This window comes from Perca flavescens, chromosome 15 (assembly GCF_004354835.1).
Source record: "Perca flavescens isolate YP-PL-M2 chromosome 15, PFLA_1.0, whole genome shotgun sequence".
Classification (NCBI taxonomy): Eukaryota; Metazoa; Chordata; class Actinopteri; order Perciformes; family Percidae; genus Perca; species Perca flavescens.
The window spans coordinates 25,755,971-25,768,859 of NC_041345.1; the positions used below are offsets into that span (position 1 = coordinate 25,755,971).

General features: G+C 42.9%; 1 protein-coding gene across 1 annotated transcript in view; it reads left to right on the plus strand.

The window, feature by feature from the left end:
- The window catches only part of septin12 (septin 12), a 93,577-nt gene that overhangs the window by 14,344 nt on the left and 66,344 nt on the right, over window positions 1-12,889 (plus strand). The window contains exon 2 of the mRNA XM_028599595.1: window positions 3,634-5,202. Coding sequence (XP_028455396.1) covers window positions 3,634-5,202 — 1,569 coding nt within the window. The remainder of the gene's footprint in view (window positions 1-3,633; window positions 5,203-12,889) is intronic.

Below are 12,889 nucleotides of genomic sequence, written 5' to 3' on the forward strand. Positions count from 1 at the left end.
AGACGGGGCGCACCACTGCCACTGTAATTATTTCCCCGGTGTTTGACAGGGTGCCAGCAATTACCTGATACCAGGACTCCTTATCTTTTGTATGGAGGGCAGGTTCACACTTGTAGCCTCAGCGAACCCAGCCGAGTCCACACAACCCTCCCCCAACACACACACATACCCCTCCCCAGCCTACCTAGAGCCTACAGAGGCTGTGATCCATTAGCTGCTCAGGTAGAAACTGAAATAAGGTGTGTCATATAAGGCTGAGCTGATTAAGGCATCTTTTTTTTTTTTTTTTTTTTTTTTTTTTACAATTAATCAATTCATACATGTCGTTCTTTATGCAGCAGAAAGCTAAGGCTTCGGTCTTTCCCGTCATCACGTTGGACACTTGTAATATTTGGAACCCATATGCATTAACAGTGAAAATTTAAATCTTTAGTGTGTTACAAACTCCAACACAAAACTTTGTTTAAATGCTTTAAGCAATTATTTAATAAATTAGAAACGTTCAACATATTACACGGTAAAAGATAGTCGGATAGTGTTGTGGGCGGGACATTAAGTCAGACTCAGTGGTGAGGGACAGACACAGAGCTGTAGCCGAGCCAAAGTAGCGCACTTTTTAATTCATTAACTTTATCAGGCAAATAAATTACTCCTACAGATAATATGCAAACTGCCAAAAAAACGGCCCGATAATTGGCCAGGGCCAATAATCAGTCTATCCCTAATTTACACATGCCATAGTTGTAGAGCCACATTATCATTTATTTGGAGTTGTGTTTGTGTCCACCTGGTCAATGTCAGTCCAATACTCTCTCTCTTTCAGCTCTGTTTTTGGTCTCCACCATCTCCTTGTGGACATATCTGTGTCTTTAGCTGCTAAATGCTCCATTGTGTTCACCAGTTTGTGTCTAACTGTGTCTTTTTGCTGCTAAGCAGGTATAGTACAGTGAAGGTGAAGCCGGACAGCTAAAAAATGAGCTGAACTCACTATAAAGCCGACTGACTCCTTTCATAGTGTTACATTGTTTTCACATTGTCATGTGAGACATTGTTATCATAAAAAAATGGGTTATAACCAATTTAAATATTTTGTATTGCTGTCAAACTACTCACAATGAAACTCAACACTTCTTGCAGCTACAGTGTGTATATATATATATATATATATATATATATATATATATATATATATATATATATATATATATATACACAGTACAGGCCAAAAGTTTGGACACACCTTCTCATTCAAATGCGTTTCCTTTTTATTTTCATGACTATTTACATTGTATATTCTCACTGAAGGCATCAAAACTATGAATGAACACATATGGAATTATGTACTTAACAAAAAAGTGTGAAATAACTGAAAACATGTCTTATATTTTAGATTCTTCAAAGTAGCCACCCTTTGCTTTTTTATTAATAAGGGAAAAAATTCCACTAATTAACCCTGACAAAGCACACCTGTGAAGTGAAAACCATTTCAGGTGACTACCTCATGAAGCTCATTGAGAGAACACCAAGGGTTTGCAGAGTTATCAAAAATATATATATATATGAAAAGTGACTGGTTTACTCTATTTAACAGTAAATAATATGCGATTTGATGAGTCCATCCAAATAGTTTTTGTATTGATTGTCAGACTTTACAAACCGCAAGTCTACTGAATGTAACTACTAATCTGTATTAACAAACAGGAAAATGCACCTCTGTAAACTCAGAAGCAGCCCGACGGCCAGCATCAGTGATGGCACTAATGGCCAGTGAATGCTGTTTGTGTCACTGAGAGGTCATCGGTCTGGTCATACAACACATAGAGACTGTGTTTGAGGCTTAATGACATGAGAGGAGTCCTGTAATTACACCTTAGCTCTCTAAGCTGAGCAGTATGGACGCACACACTCACTCTCGCCTCGTCTTAACAAGTGTGCCTTGTGTGGGTTGCAGCACTTCTCACCTTTTTTAAAGGCAAACTGTGGTGTATTACAACTACAGTTTTATCTTTGAAGCTCTTACCTTCTATATGTGCTCTATATGCATGTTGTTCGAAATGAAACCATTCGTTCGTTCATTCACTCTCTGAGTTTTAACATTGCGCTCCGAGTAAATTGCCAAGATTTCTTGTAATGCAGCGGTATTGCAAAGAATGGTTCCAACAGACAATTAAACAGGTTGTAAACCAGCTGTAAAACTGCTCTTTGTAGTGTAGTGAAACGCTTTTGATCCTACAGATGGATAAACCATAGAAAAAGTAAGTGTTCTCTAAAAATGTTGTGAAATGGTTTCAATTTTAATTTCCGTAGTTTTGCAGCTCTTATTTATGAATGATAACTCGTACTTCAGTAAGTGTTTGTTGGATCAAAGCCTCCAGAAGGTAAAGCCAATTATAAAAAACATATGTTATAACGGCTTTGTCAATTGTGATGAATTGGTATAAAAGACACATTTAGGCTAACAATATTGCAGGTAGCAGCTGAGGATCTCAGCTTTCGCTTTGGAACTATAATTATATACCCCGACCCGCCCACCCACCCACTGCTTCTCATGGTATGTCACGTCGCAGTGGTTGAATTTTGTAACACAAAACCCCTCTGGATGCCCTGACTCCAGCTCCGGCCTCAATCCATCCTTTGTGTTTGCAGCTCGCAGGAAATGTGTGTGTGTGTGTTTGTGTGTGTGCTCAACAAAGGAAGGGGACACTGTTCCCATACAAAGGCAAGTGGCTAAGATCATTCAGGACCCAGAAACCAAGAGATAGAGAGAGAGATAGAGAGATTCAATATGATCTTCTGAACACAGACACATTCACATACTGTAGAGCGTACGTGTCTCCACACGCACGCACACACACACGCACGCAGGAACATATACACAGCGTTCTTTACACTGTCACAGATGCGTCATTCCTGCTTTTAGTCTCATAACTGTCATAACTGTTAAACATTTTGCATACTACGGTTGTTAATAAAGTATAGCAGGGCAGCACATGCAAGCCAAAAAAATGACCGGGCATGTTGATAAAATAGTTGAGTTTGCAAGAGAAGAGAGAGATCATATTTTTGGGGGCAAAAAAAAAAAAAAAGAGCGACAAAGCTTGTAGAAGGTTGAAGATTCCAGGTTTAGGCCTGATCCTGATCCCTTTAGGCCTGACTGAACTAAGGTCTAAAATAATAGATTACCAGACTCACAGTCTGACAATCTTGTGGTAGCAAGAGAATTTAATCTAAATCTACAATTGATTAGGTCTGGCTATAGTGATAATAATTGTGTACTCACCAAATGAATTGCTGAGATCTCAGGACGTGGTGACACGGGTCATGAAACATGATCAGTCAGACGATCAGGTTAGTCAAATCAAAGATCCTCTATATCTAAACACGCTGACCCAATTGCATGAAACTGTACACACTTCCTGTCTCCTAAGTGGGCATGGCCTTGTTTGGAAGTGTAGTGAACGGTGGTTGGATGACAAGTTATATTTGCATAATGTATTTATATATATATATATATATATATATATATATATATTTTTTTTTTTTTTTTTTTTAAAAAAAGAAGCACTGATTACATATTAGTAAGCTCTGGGACATTTTACTAACAACTTGTATGTTCTTTCTACCCACCTGCAGCGCTGAAGAGATCCTTCGACATCGAAGATGTGGATGACATACCATCCTTCTCCTCAGCTTCACCCATCTCCACCCCCGTTTCTCCCTCTTCCCCCCATTTCTTCCTCCACCACAACAAAGCCAGCGAGGGGCGGGGAGGAGCTGGCCAGTCCCCTTCGTTAGCCTTCAACAACAACAACAACAACAGCAGCCTGGGCTCCACAGCCCACCACTCCCGCATCAGCCTGACTTCTAATCCCAGCCCGGCGCTCAAGTCCCGTAGCGTAGTCGGCAGCCTGTCCTTCAACCGAGGAACCATGAACAAGTCGGCCCTCCACAACAATGGTCCTTCCGTCACAAGGGCTGCATCCTTCCAGAGCAGGTTAAACCCAAACGGTTACTCCATTCTGTCTGGGCCAGGAAGTGACGACAGCCTTCACAGCTCCACGTCCAGCCTGGAGTACTCCGGTGGGGGTGGCGGTGCCCTCCCTTTTACCAAGCTGGGGTCATATCACAGCCCTCCGCCTCAGGGGGAGTACCACCGAAGCCAGCCCCAGCTCCCAGCTCCACAACCGCACCGTGAGGGAGGTGCCGACTTGGAAAATAACCTTAACCTGAAGACGTCTCATGGGGTTGTTTTCCACTCCGGGATGGACCAGGGCCCAGGGATGATGCTGGGTGTTCCAGAGCCTCGGGGGGTGAACCATGGCTCCATGCCGAGCCTAGACGCCCAAATTCATAATGGAGGAGGAGGAACGGTGAGTATGCAAAGAGGTGGAGGGGGAGACAGGATGTCACCAGGGTTGAGGTATGCCGGCGCTAATGCCAACTGGAGTGGTCGTATTCATAATGCCAGTTCCTTCGGGGAGGAGGGCTACGGTAGCCCCAAAAACCAGTACCAGCAGCAAGGCCCCCAGGTCCTCAAGGCTCCCCAGCCCAAGGCCAAAGAGACTTCACGTCTCGGCAAGTTTCCCTTGGATCTCGACAGCTTGGTAAGCAGCATCTCAACCACCTCTCTCGCCAAGACTCAGGGAGGATCCACGAGCCCCAACCCGCCCAAGCCTCCGCCAAGGAGCACAGGAGGCTTCCAACACCACACCAGCCCACCATCCACCTCGGCCAGCCCCTCAGCCTCTCTCAGCAGCCTGGACAGTTCTTCTGACACCCCGCCCCTCTCCCTCCACCATCCCTTTTTGCCGTTCTCCCCACACTCTCTGACTCCTCTGCAGGGTTCAATTCCTGTCCCAGAGATGAGTTGCTCCCCGGTGTCCTTTTCTCCAGCCCAGAGCCCCCAACTGCAGCTTCTCTCAGGGCCCCAAGTTGTCCAGGTGGTCCCGAACCTGTCTAACCCTTCCAGCCCCGCCAGCTCCAGAGCCATTTGGTCTGTGGAGGATGGCCCAGGTGATGGCAGAGATATTGTAGGCTCAATCTTACAGAGGATCGCTTCCTACACCCAGCATGTCATCACCGACACCAGCCCAGCAGCTGTGACCCAACCCCCTATACACAACGGTGGGTTGTCATCTGAATATGGGTGTCCTGAGACCACGAACATGCCCACATGGAAACAGGGAAAGAAGAAACCGAAAGGTAAGTTTTTTTTTTTTTTTTTTTTTTGGAAAGTGCTTAAAAAGCTGCATTTGTATATCTCTGTAATTTATAACCATACACAACTCCATGTACATTTGTCTGTGCTCTGAGGCTCATGAGAAAAAACTGTGTGTGTGTGTGTGTGTGTGTGTGTGTGTGTGTGTGTGTGTGTGTGTGTGTGTGTGTGTGTGTGTGTGTGGGGCAACCTGCATCTTTATTTTTTGTGGGTGTTTGGTGTGCAGTCTGTATGTGCGTGTTGTAAACCTTGCAACATGCAACATATGCCTTTTTATTATGACCACTGACATGACAAGACAACTTCTAGAAACACACACAAACACACACACATATCCCTGTTTCCTGAAAAATAATACTTACATAACATTCCACTGATACCACATCTTTCCCTAACCTTGCCTAAACCTAACCACTAACAGGACTCGGGATGCGAACCCACTGATGTCCTACATTCCTACAGTTTGTACGGTGCGGCACATAGTTGTGGTGTGGTGCATCTGAACATAATCCAGGCATCTATTGAGTTTGGCACCGCGAAATAATGGGGGGAAAACTATTTGGTAATGTATAAACAACGTTTTGGAGAGGCAGTGTTGAATATGCAGCGTTGAGGATGGTATAAGCTCACAATCATCTCTTAGATGATTCTCCAATGTTTATTAATACTAATGTTATTATGCTACGACATTGCTAAACTGAAATGCTGAACATAGAAAGTATCCATCTTTTCCTCCATATATAATCCCTGTTGGTGTCCTGAAACTCTGACAGTGCATTTTAAAGCTTGGTAGCAAAACACTCATACACTTGTAACACAAGTGTGTTTGTGTGTGTGTGTGTGTGTGTGTGCACGTGTGTGCGTGACTAGCACGCACACACACTCACACATCCCATCATGACAGGGAACTTCTTTTTGTTTTCATGTCCGTGTAGGAAGACAAGTCAAGGTTAGCAGATGAGCTTAGCAGCCACACCCGTTGTAATGGTTTCCTGTTGTGTTGAGCTACATCACGAATACGCACACACACACACACACACACACACACACACACACACACACACACACACACACACACAGCAATACCCAAACCAAGACACATTCTACAGAACAAACTTTTGTTCATACATACACATTCACACGTTGTGTGTTTTTCTTTTGAAGGCTAGTGTGACATTTTTAACAGGGGTTTTAAAGCTATTTTTAGTCCACGTCCTGCCAGCTGGCCTTTGGCTCCTGCTTCCTCTGATAACAAAGTCTACTTTTCTGTGTCTCGGTACCACTGTAACATGTTTTCTACAGAAAACATGTTACAGCCAATACAACTCTGTCAAACCACAAACCCAAGAAACTTGGAAAACAAAATCTTCCCTAATCATGGGTTTTAATCGGACATACAGTCGAAAAAATGTCAACTAAACTACTGCTTTTTAGTTTATAATTAAAGATTCACGACACTAAGCGCAATAGGGTAACTTTGACTTATTGTAGGGTTGGCGGTTCGATCCCCAGCACCTCCTGTCAACATGTCTAGTCCCACTTTGATGAAGTCTGATGAGACGCCCGGATGTTTATACCTAAATATTGTCGAATGCAGATTCAAGAACTCAGCTGTGCGGTTTTACAAACGGGAGGCATCTGTTTTAAGGCGCCTGTTGGGATTTCCCCTTCGCCTCCTTCAGTCTCATCATGGGAATTAGTCCAGTACCTCTGAGCTGAAACAGAGAACAGCCAACTGTACTCACAGCTTCATTCTCAATTCACATCTTAACTCAGACTCACATGACAACAAGAGAGATGTACCAGAAGATGCAAGTTTGCGTTGTGCACGGTACAGTGTGTTTCCTGGAACATTGTTACATTCATTTACCGATGCTAACACATTGACCTTGTAATGGGAAAAATTACATTTAAGCATAATTCCTTATATTTTTATGTTTTATTTCTACTTTAATTCTTTTACACTATTGAAAGACAGTTTATCTCAGTTTCTGCTTAACTGCTGAGAAATCCAGTCTGGAACATAATGTGAGCACTGTTTGCCTGAACCGATAAAGGTACAAGGTCACCCTAAAACTATCTCTAGTTTTCCCATGCCAGTTAAGATGTAACTGGGGGGATGACAGTCGTACAGGGAAGAGGAGGTGAGATGGCTCCAAGATGTCTCTTGTATTTCTCTGATTGTCTTCATGTGTATCAGATTGCCTGTCAAAATTGTAGCGTCATAATAATCCAAGTGCGTGTGTGCTGTCACTCTGAAGATGCATATAAGCCTGGGGTTCTGTCCACTCATTTGAGAAACTGACTCCACACTTTTGTGAAATCATGTTGCTCCTATTCGCAAATATATATGTTTTTAATAAAATAAAAAAGACCCAACTTGCTTCTAGTCTCAGACTGTCTTATTTGTTTCATTATACTAAACTCTGAAAACTCTCCCCCTGCTGCAAAGGAAACTTCCACTACAACCTTTGAGTAGTTGATGATGCTGTGTTTAGACAGACTGGTTTGTTAGGGGAGGGAGAGGCACGTAAAAATCGTATTGCCATACTGTATAACACTTCATGTGTGTGAGATTCAGGTGCGATTTTTGAAGAATTAAAAGCTGCACTTAGTACTTTGTGTGATACTAGGTGGAGGAAAGACTTTATTCCTAGCCTCATGGTAACTTGTGAATAACAAACGCAACGTCTGCTTCCTTTCAACTGGCATCTGCGAGAGTTGGCGGCATGCTACAGGTCTTTCCTTTTTGATAGGAAAACGAAAGGCAGCATGTCACACCTTGAAGGAAAAGTTCGACATTAAACTGGTGAATTCAAACTGAAAAACATCCACCTTTTACATAGGGTTGGGTGCTGAAATCCGGTGCTAATATGACACCTGCTAACCAGCTTAATTAGGGAGAGTAGATGCAGGTTTGCCTCATTAGGTCTTTTCTGAAGGGAGGGGCTGGCCAAGCCTAAGGTGAAGAACAATAGGTAAGATAGTTCTGCATAAACTGACATTTTTATAACATTTGGGGTGCCTGTTGTAGTGGGTGCACATATGTATAAATAGTATTGTCGGCAGTAACTGATCTATCCAACTGTAATGATGTTTTGAGAAACTTAAGTGTTACTGTTGCTTGCTCAGGTTAGCTCACCCTATAATCACCTGTGCAGGTGGTAGGTTCCAATTACGGGAGGCTGAGTTAAAAAAAGGGCTTCAGGAGAAGAAGGCTTGAAGAATCTTGGAAGCTGGCTGTGAGTTTGCCGGTTTGCTGTTATTTGGACTCTGTTTAATATTCTGTTTTCTGAATTGAGCGCTTGAAAAGCCTCCTCTCCAGTCGTCATTCGTGACAGCCACCAAGCAGCTTTTTGTCTAAATTCAACATAGCGGCCACCGAAGCGCAGCAACCCGTGGATGCCGCTGTCGCTGCTACGTCACCCGGATCGTTGGTCTGATTGGTTGAAGGACTATCCAATTGCGTACAGAGTCATTTTCAAATATGCCAGTTGATCGCACCTCTTGTGCAGTAGAAAATACAGAGCGGACTACCCAGACTAATGTGCAATCTTAAAAGATTGATCTCGGTGTGGTGATAGCCAGACTAAGGGTGCGCCTCATTCAGTTCAAGATTATGCATCGCTTCTATTGGACTCCCTCCAGATTGTTTAGAAGTGGTCTGAAAGACACAACAAATTGTTGGAAATGTAAGACAGAGGCGGACCAATTACTTCATGTCCCGTGATAAAGTCCAGGAATTTTGGACCGGGATACATGATAACCTATGTCTGATTTGAAGGGACCCAGGTTCCATTCAGCCCAAGATTATTTGTTCTGGCAGATGGGTCAATCCTAATCAGTTGTCAATGTCTGCTCAGCTCGTTTCTCTAATAACTTCAGGTCCAGACGTTCAGGAGGTTTTTACCGGGAGAAGAATTATCCACAGAGGTCTCCTCCTCTCCATGACATGATTTAAACTTGTTAAAAACAAGGAGTTTCACTTTGGGCTGGTCAGTGAAAAAAAATAAAAAATTATAATTAAAGGTGCAATATGTAATATTGTATATACAGCAGCTGGCAGGCTAGGCTGGCAGCTAGCGGTTAAAATAGTTACTGCACTACCAATTCAAAATACTGGAGAGTCATCTCCCCCGCCCCCTCCTGCCCAGACTCGAAGTTCACGGGGGTTGCCAGGCTGAGACCGCAGCATTCACAACAATGTTGCTAGACGCTTTTCTCACATAGCCAGACATTACTCCACAGCACAGCAGAGTAGCTAACGTTAGATGCTAGTCTCACATAGCCAGACATTACTCCACAGCACAGCGGAGTAGCTAACGGTAGATGCTAGTCTCACATAGCCAGACATTACTCCACAGCACAGCGGAGTAGCTAATGGTAGATGCTAGTCTCACATGGCCAGGCATTACTCCACAGCACAGCAGAGTAGCTAACGTTAGATGCTAGTCTCACAAAGCCAGACATTACTTCACAGCACAGCAGAGTAGCTAACGTTAGATGCTAGTCTCACATAGCCAGACATTACTCCACAGCACAGCAGAGTAGCTAACGTTAGATGCTAGTCTCACATAGCCAGACATTACTCCACAGCACAGCGGAGTAGCTAATGGTAGATGCTAGTCTCACATGGCCAGGCATTACTCCACAGCACAGCGGAGTAGCTAACTTTAGATGCTGGCTATATTGACCGTCATAAAAGCCCGTGCGGAGCTCTGTAACCAACTGACAGACACACTTTTTCGGCTTAAAATTACAGTATGAACCGCTAAAAACACAACAACCTCACTGTCCTCTCCACACGCCAGTCAGGCAGCGACACTTCCTCGGCTTAGAATTACAATACGAAACGCTAAAAATACCACTACCTTGCCGACGGAATACACTTCATTGGCTTAGAACAATCGCTAAACACACCGCAAACTCACAGTCCTCTCTTTCCGATTTACAGCCCCCCTCTCGTGGTTTAAAATAACTCACCGTTGTCGGCTCCAGCCGCTAAACTACACATTGTAAACAGCCATGGGCTGCTTGCCTGGTCCTCCGGGTAACGTTAGCAGTTAGCAGGGTTAGCATGGCGGCGTTAGCCAGGACCAGTCTGGATCACTTTACTGGCTGTCTCAATTGTTTTTGCTAGTAACCAACTCGGGTACTCTAGCTATATAATTCAATGTGAGTACACAAATGTTGAAATGACAAAAAATGCCCATCCCTAGTAGCTGTGATGTATTAGCCTGAAGCTAATGCTTACCTGTTCAGGAGAAAATAAGCCAACTCTGCGTCCTTTTGGGATCTAAGCTGTCTCCATCTTTCAAATACATCTTTAATATTTACCAGGGGGTTGTTACGTCTCTGGTCACGCAACTGTTAGAAACATGCGGTTTTCTTTTTTTATGTCATGTAGAATCTATCTCCGTTGATCCTGTTCGTTTGTTTGCTGCTTTCATGGCTGTACTACCGTTACAGCTGTAGCGCGCTGGGTTTACGTTTTTACAGGTATATCTGGCAACCCGGCCTGCCTGTCAAACTGGGCCGTTGATAACAACACACAGATCAAAACATAAATTCCATCACGGAATGTAAATTTCAAAAAGAAAAAAATACTGACATTAGCATTCTTAGCAAAGATAGTATTTCAGTTTAACATGTTTCCTTAATATCTGATGAGGCATTGGTGTCATTTTTGGATTTATTACAGTACAAATATTACATATTGGACCTTTAAAAAAAAAAATAAGATTTCTCTGCTGTCATTGCTGGAAATATAATAACATAACAAGATTACAGAAAAAATAGACAAAATAGATTACATAGGTCTAGTTCTTTATAGACATTTTAATATGGAAAAGTTACATAATATATCTTTTTAAAGTGACTATATGTAACTTTTAAATGTTTCTGAAACTGTGTTATGTTCCATCTGATGATCTTAAATGACCTGTAACAGCAAACGAGACTAATGGTGAAAAGAACGCTAATTTTATATAGTTTTTATTAATGCCTTTGTCCAGGTCCGATTTTTTTTAATTTTTTTTTTCCCGTGAAGTCACAGAATGATTTACGGCAGGTAGACGGCGCTACAGTCATACATTCTGACGGGTCACAGATTTTGTCGTAACAGCGGAAAAGCTTGTGTTAGCGTATCCAGCCAGCTGAGCCAGGTAAAAGGTTCAAATTAAACGAAGAACAACTAAAAGCTAAAAGGGAAAGTGAAAGACAACGGGCGAAAACCCCATTCTGTCGGGCTTTCAACAAAAGGAGACAATTACGGGATTGTAAATGATTTAAAATCGTCCCCAAATTGGCCCTCAGGTATGGAATATGTCTATCTCATTCATGAAATAACTTTGCAATGCACAATGTGGTTTGTACGTCAGTAGCCAACAATTATGCCCCCCTTCCATTTAGTGCGGACGGTTTAGTCCTTTTACTTGGTGTTTATGTTGGCCTACTATTCTCTTTTCCTTTATGTCCCTGTGTAACTTTACTTGTGTAAAGCGTCCGTGCTTTGGCTCGTGACACACTTACAGTGATAACGTTACCCGGTTCAGCTCCTGAGACATCCAAAGTAGGCTAAGTTGCGTAAGCAGCACTGGAAATGCAACGATGCATCTGTAACTTATTCTCTTATTTTAAATTAAGGATTTTCTTCCTGAGCAAAACATTCATGGCAACTGTATGACCTCCCCTCAACGCTAACTCAGTAATACAGCACCGTAAAGAAAAGACCTTTACGACAGCAGGTGTGGTAAAAACACTACCGCTTTTGTCCAAAGCGGCAGCTAGAATCAACACAAACTGAAAGTTAAATAATAGCCACTTTAAAGTAACAAGCTCGCTGTGCGATGCAGGGATGGGTCTCAGGGTTTCCCGCAGAAAATTTGTGGCGTTAAAGCAAATCCGTCCTCGGTAGTACCTACGTTATTTGTTCGGTACCCAACCCTATTAATGAGTGGCACGTAACGTGGAGTAACATGGTATTTTATTTAGTTTGAGTTTAAACTTGTCCAGTGGAGCAGGTAAATTTCTCTTCCGCGTCGAGCCCTGTCACATATTTAAAGATTGTAAAAACTGATTATTTTCCAATTCAGGGCACGTTTTTTTTTATTTTTTTTTTATGCGTTCTGCAGGGAAGGGAGACTGCCGTTGGTCACGGTTTGGAATGAAAGGGAGAAAACAGGACGGAGAAAACAGGACGGAGTAACATGGCGGATATCGTTCTTATACGTTTTTAACATCGAAGGCAGGGGACTACAGATGAAAAATAGCCTTTTGGCTAATTCTGGCTTTTTTAACACATGGGAAATCATGTGTTTTATTAATTTGCGCTCTCCCCTTTTATAAATAAACTAAACTCAAAAACGAGGTTTTTACGATGTAGTTAAGGCGGCAGGCGTGTCTTGCTTAGGGGGCCGCCTACGCTACAAAGTGCTGAAGGAAACCGTGGGTCTTCAATCCGCTGTGGTTTGTTTCATATGTAATACATCCACCACTTTTTAATATACAACCAAACAAAGATATTGCTAAGTGTCTGATGGAGGAGGTGAATTCTTGCAGCTGTGGTTGCCAGGACCAGCTTGTATGGAGTGCTCCGTCCCACCCCCTGCACGAGATCAACTCCCACAAGTGACAAAATTGGCTCCCTGAATGCTTGGGGATGGGGCACAC